Source organism: Neomonachus schauinslandi, chromosome 2 (genome assembly GCF_002201575.2).
Source record: "Neomonachus schauinslandi chromosome 2, ASM220157v2, whole genome shotgun sequence".
NCBI classification, from domain to species: domain Eukaryota; kingdom Metazoa; phylum Chordata; class Mammalia; order Carnivora; family Phocidae; genus Neomonachus; species Neomonachus schauinslandi.
The window spans coordinates 163151471-163167704 of NC_058404.1; the positions used below are offsets into that span (position 1 = coordinate 163151471).

Below are 16234 nucleotides of genomic sequence, written 5' to 3' on the forward strand. Positions count from 1 at the left end.
AGAAACTGGTAAATCGCAAAGAGTAATGTGGTCTGGGGGATCTACCAGGGAACACCGAGCCTCCAAAACAACAGTATCTTGACACACAGCCTTTGAATCCAGGCTCATTCATTCATTCATTCATTCCGCTGCTATTTTGGAACCCCTCCTATATCTGACATGCCAGGTATACAACAATGAACAAAACAGTTATCATCAGGTTCTGTAGCTCAAGAACATGACACTGAGGCAGAGCAAACAGGCTTTAAAAAAAATAAGCTCAATAATAAGTATATACGAACAACGCATGATAAGTGTTATGGAAGAAAACAACAGGGCATCCTGTTATGAACGCCAAGGGAGACCTACTTTCGTCTGCGTGGGGGTCAAGGCAGGCTTCCCAAGGAAGAGTCAGAGAAGGATGAGTAGGAAAAAGCCAGGACAGGCCTGATGCAGAGGGGCCTCCAGTGAGGGGGAGGCTCCATGCCAGGCCTGAGGGGGACAGAGCTGAGTGAACTTGAGGAACAGAAGGAAGAGAAGGAGTGGGTGGTGGAGGAGCCAGCAAGGGGTGAGCAGTGTGGAGGGGCTGAAGCCAGGGGCATAGAGACCAGTTAGGATTGTAGGAAATGGTGAGAAATGATGGGGGCCTTCTATTTGACTTACAACCTGTCTTCCAACTCAACACACTCCCTGAGTCCCAGTGCCCCTATCCCAGGGAAGAATCTCAGCTGAGGTGGGGGTGAGCGAATTAGATGACAAAGGCACCCAGCAGCTTCGCCTCCTGTGTCGGACCTTGGGAGCGGCAGGAAACACACATGGACAGAGAACAATAGAAAGAGAAGGCTTGGGACCCAAACTGACCTGGCTTTCACTCCAAACTCCCAGTGTGGCCTTGCACGGCTCAATCTATAAAATGAGGATAACGATACTCGAAAGTTTGTAAAAAGGAGTGCATGGGGATGGGTGAAATGGGTGAAAGTGGTCAAACGGTACAAACTTCAGTTATAAAATAAATCATGGACATTTAATGTACAGCATGGTGACGACAGTTAATAATATTGCATTGCATATTTGAAAGTTGCTAAGAGAGGGGCGCCCGAGAAACATGCAACTCTTGATCTCGGGGTGGTGAGTTGGAGCCCCACCTTGGGTGTAGAGATTATTTAAATAAATAAAACTTAAAAAAAAAAATTGTTAAGAGAGTAGATCTTAAAAGTCTTCATCCAAAGGGGAAAAAACGGGGGGGGGGGGATTACTGTATAGTGAGGGATGTTAACTAGACTTATTGTGATGATCATTTCACAATGTACACAAATATCTAATCATTATGTTATACATCTAAAATTAATACAATGATATATGTCAATTATACCTCCAAAAAAAAAAAAAAAAGAGGCTTGGCTATAAGTGAAAGTAAACACTTGACCTCCCGAGGGCGTTCAGTAGATGCTTGTTGCCATTTTTGGGGGACAAAGGAGTTATCTGAACCACACCGAGGAGGTAGAACCTACCAGGTGTCAAGACTCCGGAGTGAGGTGGGAGCCTCCAAGAGCCGGATTTCAGCCTGAGCAGTTGCGGGTGGGTGCTGATGTCACCCACGGAGACAGGAACCGCAGGCAGCGGTGGGGTGTGCTTGCTGAGCGAGCCGAGGGGCGGAGCAAGAGGAGGAAGCCGGGGCCAGGGCAGCTGCGCAGGAGGCGAGCACCGGGCGGCGGGGAGAGGGGAGTGGGGACCCCGCGGCCGCGAAGCGCGGGGACGGCGCTGGGCGGCGGGAGCAGTCCGGCTGGGCGGCGGTCGCGGAAGGACGCGGCCTCCGCTCGGCTCGGCGGGCGCCGGGGCGCGGCTAGCTCCGGATCCCTACCTGCGCAGGTGAGCCTCCCCGGGTGACAGCGGGAGGCACGACGAGGAGCCGGGGGCGGGGACGGGATTCCTGTGCCGCTTAACTGCCGGGGTCCTCAGGGGCGGGGGATCCAGAGTCGCCCCTGCCAATCCCTCCTGGCCTGGCGCGGGTTCCGGCCCAGGTCGGGCAAGCGGGGCGGGGGGGCTTGGGGTCGTGCAGGCGGCCTCAGTCAGGCTGGAGATGGAGCAGGCTCCTGCCGGCTGATTGCCGGCTTCCCTCCCCCGCCACCAGAACGTGCGGTGACCCCGTCCTCATCCTGCTGCGGGCCTCCCTCCCCCTGCCCAGGTGTGGGCGCTCCTGCAGCCCCGACCACTGAAAAAGTGAAGGGACCCCGACCCAGACCAGGGCACGGTGGTGGGAGCTGCACTCGGATGGCATGACGCTCCCAGGAGGCTTGCTCAGATGTGGACTGGTGATTCACGGGGTGCGAGGGGGCCTGACCACCAAAGCGGAGACAGGGTATCTTTGCTCTCGGATTTGAGGCAGCGGCCTAGCGCCTGAGCCAAGATTGTCTACTTGGGCTTTAGGTCAGCAAAGACTTCTGGAGCTCCGCAAGAAATAGAGTCAATCTGAGGGCAAAGCTGCCCTCTACTTTCTGCTCATAGGCTCACTAGGTGCAGGGTGCTGAGCGGGGGCTTTATGGACCTCATCCCTCATCTTCATCCCTCATCCTTGCAACAGCCCCTCAAGCCCCTTGCTGTGTCCACTCCCCCCACTTAACAGGTGAGAAAGCTGAGGCCACAGACACCCTAAATCACTGGCCCCAAAGCACAAGGCTGGCAAGGAGTAGAGTCAGGATCTGAATTCAGATCTCTGATTTCAGGACTTTGCACTGTAGGGCATCCACATGCTGCCTCTATAATGGTCCCCTTGGTTCATATGCCTGGCAGTTTAGTAGCAAACAGAACTGGGTGTGACAAGATGTTCACTTTGCAGGGAAATCAGTGGTAGAGAGGCCAGGGCTGCGGAGTGTAGTGGCCATTGTTGGGGTGAGGGGTGGGTTGGGAGGGTTCATGGTCCACCTGGAAACATGCCCGTCATTGCCAAATCACAATTCTGAGCCATGTGGTACCAGTAATTCATTCTCTGCTTCAGAAACTCCCACCCCTCTGTTATCAACTATACCTTCTCAGTCATTTCCTTGGCCTGTTTTGTTTCCTTTTTCTTCTCTTGTCGGTATTCCCTTGGCCTCAATGTTCACATTTTCCAATACTCTTTGTAGACAATTTTACTCATGTTTCTTGCTTTACCTGTCATCTTTATGACAGCAACTCCCAAATTCCTCTTCCCTGCCTACCCTTAATCTGTAACTCCAGACCCAAATTATCAAATATTCTAATTCCTACTGGCTAATTCCAGTGTATGCCCCCACAGGCATCAAATCCCATGTTTCCAAACTCAAATTTATCATCTCTGTCCTTCCCCACGGTCTTGGTTCGGGTCTCCTCAGTTCCTTGGCTGGACTATTACAGCCCTTCCAAACTGGTCTTCCTGCCTCTGGAGTCCATCCACCCCTTGAAAGCTCAAGAGTCTTAGTCTTTGGTGCCTTCAGAACTGACCAGAGAGAATAGACCTTTCTTCCTCTCCTAACTTTGTACCCTGTACATACCTGCAAAGGAGCCCTTTGCATGTTGGATAACTGCTGACTTGTCTGTCTTACCCCTTTAGACCAGGAGTTCCTTCAGCACCGATTTGTCTTTGCTCCATCTTTGTATTCCCTGGCCTGGCACATAATAGACACTCAATAAATATTTCTGGTAGTTAGTGCCCTTGTCATGAATTGAAACTTTTTTTAGGGCACAATTTTTAAACTGTACATAGTGTGTCATTTCGCTGCACTCTAAATCTGATCTGTCCCCATGGTGAGTGAATTTGTTTGTGTTGGTGGGGGAGGGGCATTAGAACATGAGTTTACAGGCGGTTGGAGATTAAGACTAATGACAAAATCAAAGTAATTTTTCCGAATTGGTGAGTTGAATTTTTAAGGTTGATAGAAAATTCAGCCATAGTGACTGAATAGTGTGACATAGTCAGCACAGTGAGTCCTTCTACTTTCCTTAGACACCGAGTCCACGAGTAAGCTGAGTGCACTCACCGAGAAGAGAAGCAAGGACAAAGTCACCATGGCTTCAGTGTCTACTCACGGAAACCAAGATAAAGGCCACCATTTGCCACCACCAAGCAAGCAGGTATATTTTTAATTTGGAAGTCTGCCAACTGAAGAGGAACATATAGGACTTTCCTTAAGCTTCATCCTTGAGCAGTCATCTTCCTGTTTTCAGTCTAGCACTTTGTTGGATGGGTTCAGCGACAATGGGATGGGGAAGGAAAGTATTTTTTTAGCTTCCTTGAAGAAGAGCCTTTAAAATTTTTATTTATAAAATCCTTCCTTTACTCTTCCCTGTTTAGAATCCAGCCTAACTAACTCTTATGTAGGCTGTCAATGACTGAAGAAGTTTCCTATAGCAGAGAAACACTCTTAATTGAATCTAACAGAATGATACATCATGCTTGTTTTTGCATTGTTGTTGCCAAGGCTAGTCGTACTAAGTATATGCTGCTGACAGGCGTTCCTTAACTACTAAATTAGCAATCAGACTGAGAACCCTAGTGTTAATAGGAGCACAGTCTTTCAAAGAGTGAAGAATGAATATTATATGTTTCGGGGACACATACACGAAGCAAAGAGAAAGTATCGTGATGGGTAAAGGAAGTTCATGTCCTCTAGTGTCAACTTTTCCAACTAAAAATGGTTTCATGAAGGAGGTGATGTTTAAGGAGCAAAGATTAGGAGAGGCAAACAGATAAATGGTATCAAGTCACAAGGAAAAGAGTGTAGACACCTGAGTTGCCTTTGAAATAGAGAGCCATGAAACATTTATGGCTACACAGGAAAGGATCACCAGAACTCCTCCGGGGAAGACTATGCAGAAGCATCAGCCTTGACTGGAGGACTCACAGCAATTGTAGTGGTCAGGGTCCCTGGGGTGGTCAGGGTTTGGGGCAGAGGAGGGAAGGAGGCATTCCCTACCTCTGCCACAGCCACAGGCAGAACCAAGAAGAGATATTTACAGGGGGATGAGGAGTGCTTGCTGAGGAACTAAGGTGAGTGGAGAGGGAGAACAGCTCCTCTTGCGGCTGTGACTCATCCTGACCACCATCATCCGTGTGCTGTGCTGTAAGGAGTTGTAAAGAAAGAAGATGGAGGTTTGCCTCCTTGAGCTATTAATAGAACCCTGAAGGCATAGATGCCACAGGGTCCTTCCACCTTGTCATCAGGCACGGAAAGTGCTTGGCACAGTGCCTGGCCCATGGGAAAGTGCTCTAGAAATGGTGACCATCATCCACATTGACAGCTACTACAGAGGGTCCAAAAAAAGAAAACTGGCAAAATCAGCAAGGCAAAACTCAAAAGCCAAAGAGCTGCCCTCAAGAAAAACACTAAATATCCAAGAGGTAAATGGCAGAGGTCCTACATAAATGAGTCACAATCAAGGAAATACAAGTGTGACTTGTATAGCAAGGAACAAATTAAATAAAATTTGTTTTTAAAAAAATGAATGAATCACCCAGAGATGAAAAAAATTATTTTCAAATCACGTATCTGATAAGGGTCTAGTATCCACAATATACAAAGAGCTTTGACAGCTCAACAACAGAAAAACAGCCCAATTTAAAAAATGGGCAAAGGACTTAAATAGGTATTTCTCCAAGGAAAATATATGAATGGCCAACAAGCAAATGAATAGATGATCGATGTCATTGGTCATTAGGGAAATGCAAATCAAAACCACAGTGAGACACCATTTCACAATCACTAGCATGACCATAATTCAAAACAGAAACCATTTAGCTTATTTAGCTTAAATTAACTAGATAATTTATATTAAAAAATGTAATGTGCTAATTTGAAAAGAACAGAAACAAAAGAGAAAACGAGAAGTGTTGACAAGAATGTGGAAAGATTGGAACTCTCCTACTCTGTTGGTGATCATACAATGGTGCAGCTGCTGTGGAAAACAGTTTGGCAGTTCCTCAACAAGTTAAGCATAGAATTACCATATGGCCCAGCAGAATTGAGAACGGGTGTTCAAACAAAACTTACACATTCACGTTCAGAGCAGCTCTATTCACAATAGCCAAAAGGTGGAAATGACCCAAATACCCATCAGTAGATGACTGGATAAACAAAACGTGGTATATCCATACAACGGAATATTCCTGAGCCACAAAGAGGAATGAATTACTGACACATGCTACAACGTGGATGAACCATGAAAACATTATGCAAAGGGAGAGAAGACAGCCACAAAAAGAAACATAATGTATGATACCACTTACATATCCATACAGACAGAAAACAGATTAGTGATTGCCAGGGAGCTAAGGGTTGGGGGGAAGCAGGAAATGAGGAGAGGCTCCTTAATGAGTATGGAATTACCTCTTGGGGTGATGAAAAAGTTCTGGAACTAGACGGGGGTCTTGACTATACAACACTGTGGAGGTACTTAGTGCTGTGGATTGTGTACTTTTAAATGGTTAAAATGGTAAGTATTGTGTTTTGTGTATTTTACCACAATGAAAAAGTGGTATACCAACGTGTAACACAAGATGACAGCCCAGGTTAGTTGAGGGATTGCCTCAATATTCGAAGAGAAGGGCATTCTGGCTGAAAATATGTAGATTCTCAAACACATTAGTTATCAGAGAAATGCAGATAAGAATAAAATATTACATTGTACCTATCAGACTGTCAACATTTGGAAAACTGGATAATGCCAAATGTTACAAAACCTGTCCTTTAACCTGCTTCGAATCCAGCTTAACTAGCTCTCAGGCAGGCTCTGTAGGCATAGAGGAACGTTCAGGCCCTGCTGTTGTGAGTGGATACAGCCTTTGGGGAGAGAACTCCAGCAAGACTTAGTCAAATCGGGAACACATGTGTCCTCTGTTTTACTTCTCGGTATCTATCTGCAAATGTTCTCACAGAGGAGACTGTAAGCAGACACGCGGTGGTGGGGACTGGGAGGCACGCTGGAGAATTAGTCAGCAGTTGGAACAGTGACCTAGATGTCTAAGCAACATGGCCAAATCTCCACTCAGAGCAGATGTTTTGTTAATGATTCCGGTCAACTCACCACGTAACTTTCCTTACAGAGTCTGTTATTTTGTCCAAAATCAAAACTGCACATCCACAGAGGAGAGATTTCGAAGATTATCCGAGAATGTCAAGAAGAAAGTTTCTGGAAGAGAGGTAATTGCACCCCTGTTAATCTTCATTAACTCGATATTTGCTGCAGTAAGCTGCCCAAGTGTCATGTTAGAATGATGGTAATGATTCACTTCTGAGCAGGGACTTTGCACTTCCTCTTTCCAGGCCTGCCTTATGTAAGACGGGGGTGTGAATTCACGCTGTGCGTTAAAGTCTCTTCCAATTTAAAAAATTCATGATCTGCCATTTGAAAATGTCATGATAGAGCCTGTAGATATAGTCCCAATGATTTGCAACATTGGGATAATTTAAACTTTGAAATATGCATTTTGGTTTCTCAGATCAGTCAAGTTCAGTGTCAACTGATTGGGAAGTAACACTTTAGAACCTGATACTCATTATACATTATTGTGATTATTGATTGTGCTCCTAGAAATCCATGGGTTTTTGTTTTTTTTTTTTACAGCTTATGAATCAGTAACTTAAGTAAGCACTAGTAGATTAACATTTCAGTATGACCCATTTGTCTACCATCAGGTAGATAAGAGTGGAGAAATCGGTTGCTCTTCGATTTTTCTTGGTTGCTAGGAAGAGCTAGATGTTTATCAGCGCTCTCTGCTCTTGGAAGAAGTGTTGCATTTTGATAGAACTCGAAACTGTTCAGACCCACTTGCCTGTTTTAAAAATCATAGCTCAACACCACCCATGTTTAACACAAGTATGATAATCTTGTAATCTTCAGAAAATAGACATATCCAAATTGCGCAGCCAAGTATCACTCAAGACGAAAGCTAGGAATGGTCCTAGATGGGGTAGGACGGAGTTTATTGTGTTGTTTTTTTAACTTTTACAAAGGATTGAAAATTTCCAAAGCCACGGTTAAAGGCAACTCCCCAGTTCAATGGCTAAGTGGGCACATGCACTAAGATGCCTTTGTCGTAGGTCGTGCTCCGAATCTAGTGCATGTGGGCACTCAGTAAAATCAGATGGCGGAGATGGAGTAGCATGGGGTTCGGTTTTGTCCCCTTAATGCTGGGCTTCAGGTTGAGCGACTGGGGCAGATCTCGAGAAAATTCTTCATGCGGTATTTAATAAATATTTGTTGAGTAAGTAAAATAACAAATGACTGAAAACTCATTGCCAAGGGAGATAAGAGGGAAAAAAAAACCACGGACTAATTTCCCCTGACTTCTGGATGAGGTGCCAAGTTTTAAAATAGCAATATTGAAGGGCATTTTTCTTTTGCAGCTCTGCCTTTTTCTCTTGTGAGTATGCTTGCCGCCCAAGGACTAGTCCACCAAGGTAAGATGCTAGATCCATTAAACAATTCAACTTAAGAAAGCCCCGTTTTCACTGACCCTCCTGGCAGCTTTTTGGCACATGGCGTTTGTTTTTTGGTGAGGGATCTATTTATGCAGGTTTTTGCTAATTTTCAGACTAAGTCCCCCCCCCCTCCCAAAGATGTCCTAATCTCCAGAACGTGTGGCTCTATTAGGTTATGTGGCAAAGGGAAATTAAAGTTGCAGGTGGAATTAAGGTTGTTCATCAGCTGACCTTAAAATAGATTATTTCTGGGTTATCCGGATGGGCCCAGTGTCATCAAAAGGGTCATGAAAAATGCAAGAGTGGACCAGAAGACGGAACCAGAGGGATAGCAAGCACGAGAAGGGCTCAGTCCAGCATTGCCGGCTGTGAAGATGGAGGAAGGGCCTGTGAGTCCACGGATGTGGCTGGCCTCTAGAAGCTGGAAAGGCAAGAAACCCTAGAGCCTCCAGGAAGAATGCAGCTCTGCCAATCCCTTGATGTTAGCCCAGTACTATGGTCTGAATTCCATGTTGAGCTCTTAACACCCCGTGCGTGGTATTAGGAGATGGGGTCTTTGGCGGGGAGGTGGAGTCCTCATGAAGGGGATTAGTGCCTTTGGAAAAGAGATGCCTCAGAGCTCCCTAGCCCCTGCCATTACATGATGATACAGCAAGAAGTCTGCAACCCCAAAGAGGACCCTCCCACCCAACCATGCTCGCACCTGATCTTGGACTTCAGCCTCCAGAACTGAGAAATTAATTTCTGTTGTTTATAAGCCCCCCCAGTCTGCCATATTTTGGGGTAGCCACCCAAATGGACCGAGTCACCCAGTGAGACCCACTTTGAGCCTCTGACCTCCAGCACTATAAAGTAACAAATTTGTGTTGCTTTAAACCACTAAGTGTGTGGTAAGTTGTTAGAGCCCAGGCGACCCATGCAGTGCCTTTCTCTGTGCCAGAGTCCCTGTATCTCCCTGGGGCTCCGCATATGGTTAGACAGATTGTCTCCTTCAGAAGCGGATTCCAAAGAGGAGATACATGGTGCAGAAATCCACCGTGCTCTGCCCATCATGCCATTCATCGTGACTGCATCTGCCTGAGGAAGGACTGCATCTGCATCTGCCTGAGGAAGGACACCCTGTCTAATTTGAACAACAGATCCAGAGAACTAGCAGCCGCCCAGCATCTCCCCACATAGTCTCTTCCTGCCTCTTAGAGTTTTCCGCTTCTCCTGTCTGACTCTCTTCTTTCTTCTTATCTCCATCTGTCAGAGCCCCCTTAGGCATTGCTTGGGCCCCTAACAAGAAGGCACCTGACTTTGCTGAAGCCCACTATACTGAACACTGCTGATTACCAGGACTTTAAAAAGAGTATTATACCCAGCAAATGTGAGGGAAAATGTTCTAGTTCTTTTCCTGGGGTCTCAAAGACCACATATGTCATATATCTAGGAGAATCCCATTTCACTCAATATTACTCTTGTCTTTAAAGTGATTTATTAAATATGATTTCATTTTTTAAGATTTATTATTTATTTGAGAGAGATCATGAGTAGGGAGATGGGCAGAGGGAGAGGGAGAGAAATCCTCAAGCAAACGCCCCACTGAGCACGGAGCCTGACATGGGGCTCGATCCCAGGACCCTGAGATCATGACCTGAGCCAAAATCAAGAGTTGGCCACTCAACTGACTATGCTACCCAGGCGCCCCTGATTTCATTTTTATAACTTGAAGAAGATAGCCTTTTCACAGAAATATATTCATCAATCAGTAGCAAGTCTTTGTCAGACCATTTCTGACAACAAAAAATTATGGCCACGACATCTATAGGGATTATGTTTTATAGATATTAAACTGCTTAACATCTACAGTCTCCTGCATGTGTGCAAATATGCTTTTTCAGGTTTGTGTATTAGTGTTCTGTGGCTACTATAATAAATTACCACAAGGATAGTGGCTTAAAACAATACAAATTTATTATCTCACAGTTTCGGAGGTCAGAAGTCCAAAATAGGTCTCAGTGGGCAGAAATCAAAGTGCTGGCAATGCTACCTTCCTTGGGAGGTGGGGGAGGTTGGTCTGGGGCTTCCTTTCCCTTTCCAGCTTCTAGAGACCATCCACATTCCCTGGCTCATGGCCCCTTCCTCTTTCTGCAAAGCTAGCAACACTGAGGCAACTTCTCATCCTGCCATCTGTCTGGTTCTATCTCTGAATCCCTCTTCCACATTCAAGGTGATTACATCTTGATTACATTGGGTCAACCCCAATAATCCAGGGTAATCTTCCTATTTTAAAGTTATCTGGGGACGTGTGGGTGGCTCAGTTGTTAAGCGTCTGCCTTCAGCTCAGCTCATGATCCCGGGGTCCTGGGATCGAGTCCCGCATCGGGCTCCTTGCTTGGCGGGAAGCCTGTTTCCCCTCTGCCTGCAGCTCCCCCTGCTTGTGCTCTCTCTCTCTCTCTGACAAATAAATAAAATCTTTAACAACAACAAAAAAAGGTTGTCTGATTAGCAACCTTAATTCCACTTTCTTCATAGTTTCCAGGGATTGGGATGTGGACATCTTTAGGAGACCATAATTCTGCCTACCACAGATTTTAATGTTTTCATTTAAAAATTATGATATATATACTATGAATCTCTAAACTGAGACTCTATGTTGAGTTACTTAAAAAGAGGAGGGGGCGATGCCTAATTGCTTGGAACTAAGTTGTTAGCTCCACCTTTGCCTTGATAGCTTTTTATTTTTTTTAAGATTTTATTTTTTAAGTAATTTCCACACCAAATGTGGGGCTCGAACTTACAACCCCGAGATCAAGCGTCACATGCCCTAGGGACTGTGCCAGCCAGGAGCCCTGCCTTGATATCTTTATTTATTTATTAAGATTTTACTTATTTAGAGAGAGAGAGAGAGTACATGAGTGTGAGAGACGCGAGCTGGGGGAGGGGCAGAGGGAGATGGAGAGAATCCCAAGCGGACTCTGTGCTGAGCATGGAGTCTGACATGGGGCTTGATCTCACCACCCTGAGATCATGACCTGGGTGGAAACCAAGAGGCAGCGTTCAGTGAGCTGAGCTATCCAGGTGCCCTCCCCACCCGCCCCACCTTGATATCTTTAAATCGGTCTTGAATTTTCTGTTTCATATTCTTTTTCTCTACATTTTGGCAAGCTAATACTTGCTACTTGCCAAAAACGGTGATTTGAGAGTTAAGTTCAATCAAGAATTGACTTATAACTCTTTAAAAATCATCTCTTTAGATTGAGAATCTGTATATCTTAAACTTTGAAGTTTTCTTTATACTTTATAAATTTAAATAAGTTATAAAATGAAATACTAATGTATTTATATATTACTCCATAGGTTATTTAGCATCTAACCCAAGATTTGGATCATTGCCCAAGGTTGCGTGTAAGTTACAGAAGTTAAAAAAAAAAAAAGATTCATTTTTTTAAAAGATGTTTATGGCAACTAGAGATATGGATGTCAGGCTAACCAAACTGCCTGTGTTGACTCTCTGAAAAATCGGTCTCCGTTTTTTGTCTCTTTGCAGTTCTTAGTTCATGCAGCACTTTCTGATATAAGGCTGAGCAGTAGGGACCCCACCTTTAAGCCTGGACCAAGAGGCACCAGCAGGATATACTATGAGAAGAGACCAAGAACAGAGCCACTGAATGATAGAGCCATTAGGGGTTTTAAGTTTTCTTCTTTTGGCCAGTTTTTTCAAAATATTTTCTATAACAGACCTAGCAAATGAATACTTTTTAAAAATCAGGGACTTTCTAATAATACATTTACCACAAACTTGGGGGTTCATCTTATTCCACTCATTACACATAGACCTGTTATGTACAAAGAAGATGCAATCCAGTGTACAGTCTGAAACCTCTTTCCCAGCAAGAAGAGCAGGTTGGCTATTTCTCCCCTAGGAGGTTCCCTCTGCCTCCTGACCTCTCCCTGCAGGCAAGATGGATTGCAGCTCCCCCTACTCTAACCCATCAAGAGAGTTCAGGGGATTTCCTGCCAAGGAATTTGGATGCTACCTGTAGCCACACCCCAAACCCCATCCCTTCCTTCCGTGGTGGCCTCAGACGTTAATTTGCCATCTGGGCCTCCCTCTGGCTGCCGGTCTCTGAGACAGCACCTTCGCTTTCTCTATCCTGGCCCTTCTACCATCAGCTCAAAACGGAGGAGATTAGAAAGTCTCCATTTCCCAATCCTGCTCTTTAATAGGGAGATTCATTCGCAAAGGTTGTGTTCGTTGATTTGTGGTGGTACTTTTCACATAAAATTTACTATGGTTCATGTAGAAAGTTCTAGAAGATAATTAATGGAAGAGATTCTGAACTTTTAAAATTATCTTTCCTAACCTGCTTTTACAGTTGCAGGTATCTTGGGATTTGCCCTTGGAAAGGCGTCATACATACGAGTATGCCAGAGTAAATTCCATTCTGTTGAAGATCAGCTACGTGGGGCTGGTTTTGGTCCAGGGCATAACAGGTTTGTAACTTAAAAAAAAAAAGTTATTAAGTTTTTAATTTTAATTCCAGTACAGTTAACATACAGTGTTATATTAGTGTCAGGTGTACCATCTAGTGATTCAACAATTCTAGAAATTACTCAGTGCTCATCATGGTAAGTGTCCTCTTCATCCCCAACCCCTATTTCACCCATCTCCCCATCTTCCCACCCTCCTCCCCTCTGGTAACCATCTGTTTGTTCTCTATAGTTGAGAGTCTGTTTCTTGGTTTGTCTCTCTCTTTTTTTCCTTTTGTTCATTTGTTCTGTTTCTTAAATTCCACATATGAGTGAAATCATATGGTATTTGTCTTTCTCTGACTGACTTATTTTGCTCAGCATAATACACTCTTGCTCCATCCATGTTGTTGCGACAGGTTTGTAATCTTTTTGATTGAGGGATTGTAATGAAGATAATAATAAAAAGTTAGACAAAGGCCTTTTCACCACTTATAATATTAAACAATTTTCTAAATATATGTTGGAAAAAAAACCTCTTTAACTCTCAATTTTTGAGCTGTTGCTATTCAACTTCAATAATAATTATTTATTACACAACTTAATTACCTATTTCATTTGCTCAACATTTCGTGAGCACCTACTATGTTCAAGGCATTGTGCAGGTCTCTAAAGAATACCTTCATCAGCAGACATGGCTTCTACATCACGGGGCCACACAGAATGGGAACAGGTTTCTCTGCTGCAAGACTTCTCAGAACCCTTCTAGGTTAATGTGTATCGATTCTCATTCAGTGGTGCGAGCCGCAGGACTGTGGACTTAAGGACATTCCTTCTGTGGCTAGAGTACCTGGGTGGAAACCAGTACTACCACTTACAAAGCTGGGCTGGGTAACCTTGGACAAGTTTCTTACACTCTCTGATCTTCAGTTTTCTCCTCTGTAGAAAATGGTGATCAGAACTGTTTTCATGACATGTTATAAGGAACAGAAATGATTGGGCGCCTGGGTGGCTCAGTTGGTTAAGCGACTGCCTTCGGCTCAGGTCATGATCCTGGAGTCCCAGGATCGAGTCCCGCATCGGGCTCCCTGCTCGGCAGGGAGTCTGCTTCTCCCTCTGACCCTCCCCCCTCTCATGCTCTCTCTCTCATTCTCTCTCTCAAATAAATAAATAAAATCTAAAAAAAAAAAAAAGGAACAGAAATGATTATTTAGGACAGTAAGTGCTCAGTGAATAATAGCTGTTTCTACGAGGGTATTTATAGGACTGGTGGTGGGGACACATTTCTCTAAAGACCCTCACTTGTCACAGTGGATTCTATTTGAGAGCAGCATGTGAAAACAATGGACATGAAGAATTATTGGCCCCTTTGTTCGGATGAAATTCTGGGGGTCTCAAACCAAGAAATAGCTCCTATTTTTCCTTTAAAAAATGAGGCTTGTGAACTTTAATGTAGAAAATGTCCCTTAAGGGGTGCCTGGGTGGCTCAGTTGGTTGAGCGTCTGACTCTTGATTTTGGCTCAGGTCATGGTGTCAGGGTCATGGGATTGAGCCCTGTTTTGGGCTTATAGGCTGCATGGAGTCTGCTTGAGATTCTCTCTCTCCCTCTCCCTCTGCCCTCCCCCAACACTCGAGCTCTCTCTCTCTAAAAAAAAAAGAAAGAAAGAAAGAGAGAGAAAGAAAGAAAGAAAGAAAGAAAGAAAGAAAGAAAGAAAGAAAAGAAAATGTCTGCCAGTAATGTTAAGACTAGACCTTCCAGTGTCAAAGCACAAACTTCTGTTTTTGCCTCCATTCTAGGCACTGCCTGCTCACCTGTGAGGAATGCAAAATTAAGCATGGATTAAATGAGAAGGGAAGTTCACAGCCTTCGGCTTCCTAAACTTGTACCTGTGGCTTTTGATGTTTCTTAAACCTCTGAGTTTGGACACATTTAAAATTTCAAGTGTACTTTAAAATAATATAAGTATAGTGGCATAGAAACATTGTGATTCTCTCACTCTTTTGAAATGCTTTCTGTGGAATATCCTCTGTTGAATTGAGCAGTATATGTTTGTCTGCTATTTGAGAACATGTCCGGAGCAGTCACACACCAAAAAAGAAATTAGGCGGCACTCCTTAACTTGCTTACAGCTAAGTTGAAAAAACATAGAGTCTTCTCTGATCCATTCTTTCACTCTGCATTTGTTCAGGGTTTTAAGATCTCTGCTAGAGGATGGGAATGAATGTTGCAGAACTTGGGAAGTCATGCCCCACAGAAAACCAATGTGTATAGAGGTAGAAACAAAGGGCAAGAAAGATTGTATCTTATAAGCTTGAGAAGTATTTACTAAAATGTAGGGACCAAGATTTTTAATTTAATAAAAAAATATTTCCCTTGGGCGCCTGGGTGGCTCAGTTGGTTAAGCGACTGCCTTCGGCTCAGGTCATGATCCTGGAGTCCCGGGATCGAGTCCCGCATCAGGCTCTCTGCTCGGCAGGGAGTCTGCTTCTCCCTCTGACCCTCCTCCCTCTCATGCTGTCTCTTACTCTCTCTGTCTCAAATAAATAAATAAAATCTTTAAAAAAAAAATATTTCCCTTAAAAGAGTTGGAATCTGAATCCACTGTCCTTTCAGTGACCCAGGTGACTTTATGCTTCATGGGTATGGTAAAGTTTTGGCGAAGCCCACCATCTTTAGGTTACTTGTTTCGCTAATCGGTGCGTGCTCATGGTCAGCACTAAAGAACTGGGCTCTTTTATATACTGCTAGTGGCCTGTATATAAACATGTACAACTTTCCAAACTGCCTCTCCTCTCCCAAGGAAGTTTGTTTATGGCAACAATCACTGGAAGAATTAATTCATGGAATGATAAACTTTTAGGGCCATACGGAGCTTAGAAGAAGCCAATCCAAACCCAGGAGGTGGATTCGTATCCTCCTACCAGGTTTTTTGCATGAAAAAACAACCAACCAACCAACCTCTTCCACTGGGGACCTTGTGTTGTTTGAGCCCTACATAAAAATTTCCCTTGCATCTTTGCAGTTTCTCGGGAAAATGCTTTATGTATGTGTCACCACTTCTATATTGAGTGTGTGTGTGTGAATGTGTGTACATGTTTGTATTTTACTTAATACATTTTGAAACCTATACCACGGAGGTAAAAAGGGAAATCTCATCAGAAGTTAATAATTGATATAAATGTTTTATTTTAAATATAAAAAATATTGGGAGTTTTTATTTTTACGTGACCATTAAGGTCACCATTTTACGTGACCAGCTGAAATGGAGTGATTTTGACGCTGTCTCCTGGCTATCTTCCATAGCCTGGTCGTTCAGCTGCTAAAGTGCTGTTTCTGTCCATCAGAACACAGAGCCAGCATCCCA

At 44.2% G+C, this 16234-nt stretch overlaps 1 protein-coding gene across 2 annotated transcripts; it reads left to right on the top strand.

The window, feature by feature from the left end:
• Window positions 1-1655: 1655 nt before the first annotated feature.
• On the top strand, window positions 1656-15284 carry OCIAD2 (OCIA domain containing 2). 2 transcript variants are annotated; one of them, XM_021701611.1, is made up of 7 exons: window positions 1762-1848; window positions 3941-4068; window positions 7037-7133; window positions 8340-8393; window positions 11757-11804; window positions 12776-12893; window positions 14667-15284. In XM_021701611.1, the coding sequence occupies exons 2-7, from the start codon at window positions 4003-4005 to the stop codon at window positions 14746-14748; spliced, it is 465 nt and encodes a 154-aa protein (XP_021557286.1). In that variant the 5' UTR covers window positions 1762-1848; window positions 3941-4002; the 3' UTR covers window positions 14749-15284. The 2 variants fall into 2 exon arrangements, with proteins under 2 accessions (XP_021557287.1, XP_021557286.1); XM_021701612.1 differs by lacking the exon at window positions 3941-4068 and having other exon boundaries at window positions 1656-1848.
• The last annotated feature ends 950 nt before the right edge of the window (window positions 15285-16234 follow it).

What these genes read in the sequence shown, in the direction of transcription:
- OCIAD2 (XM_021701611.1), top strand. Translation starts at nt 4,003, where the DNA reads ATGGCTTCAGTGTCTACTCACGGAAACCAAGATAAAGGCCACCATTTG. An exon ending in TGCCACCACCAAGCAAGCAG is followed by an intron (nt 4,069 to 7,036) that starts GTATATTTTTAA and finishes CTTTCCTTACAG; the next exon opens with AGTCTGTTATTTTGTCCAAA. An exon ending in CCAAGGACTAGTCCACCAAG is followed by an intron (nt 8,394 to 11,756) that starts GTAAGATGCTAG and finishes ATTACTCCATAG; the next exon opens with GTTATTTAGCATCTAACCCA.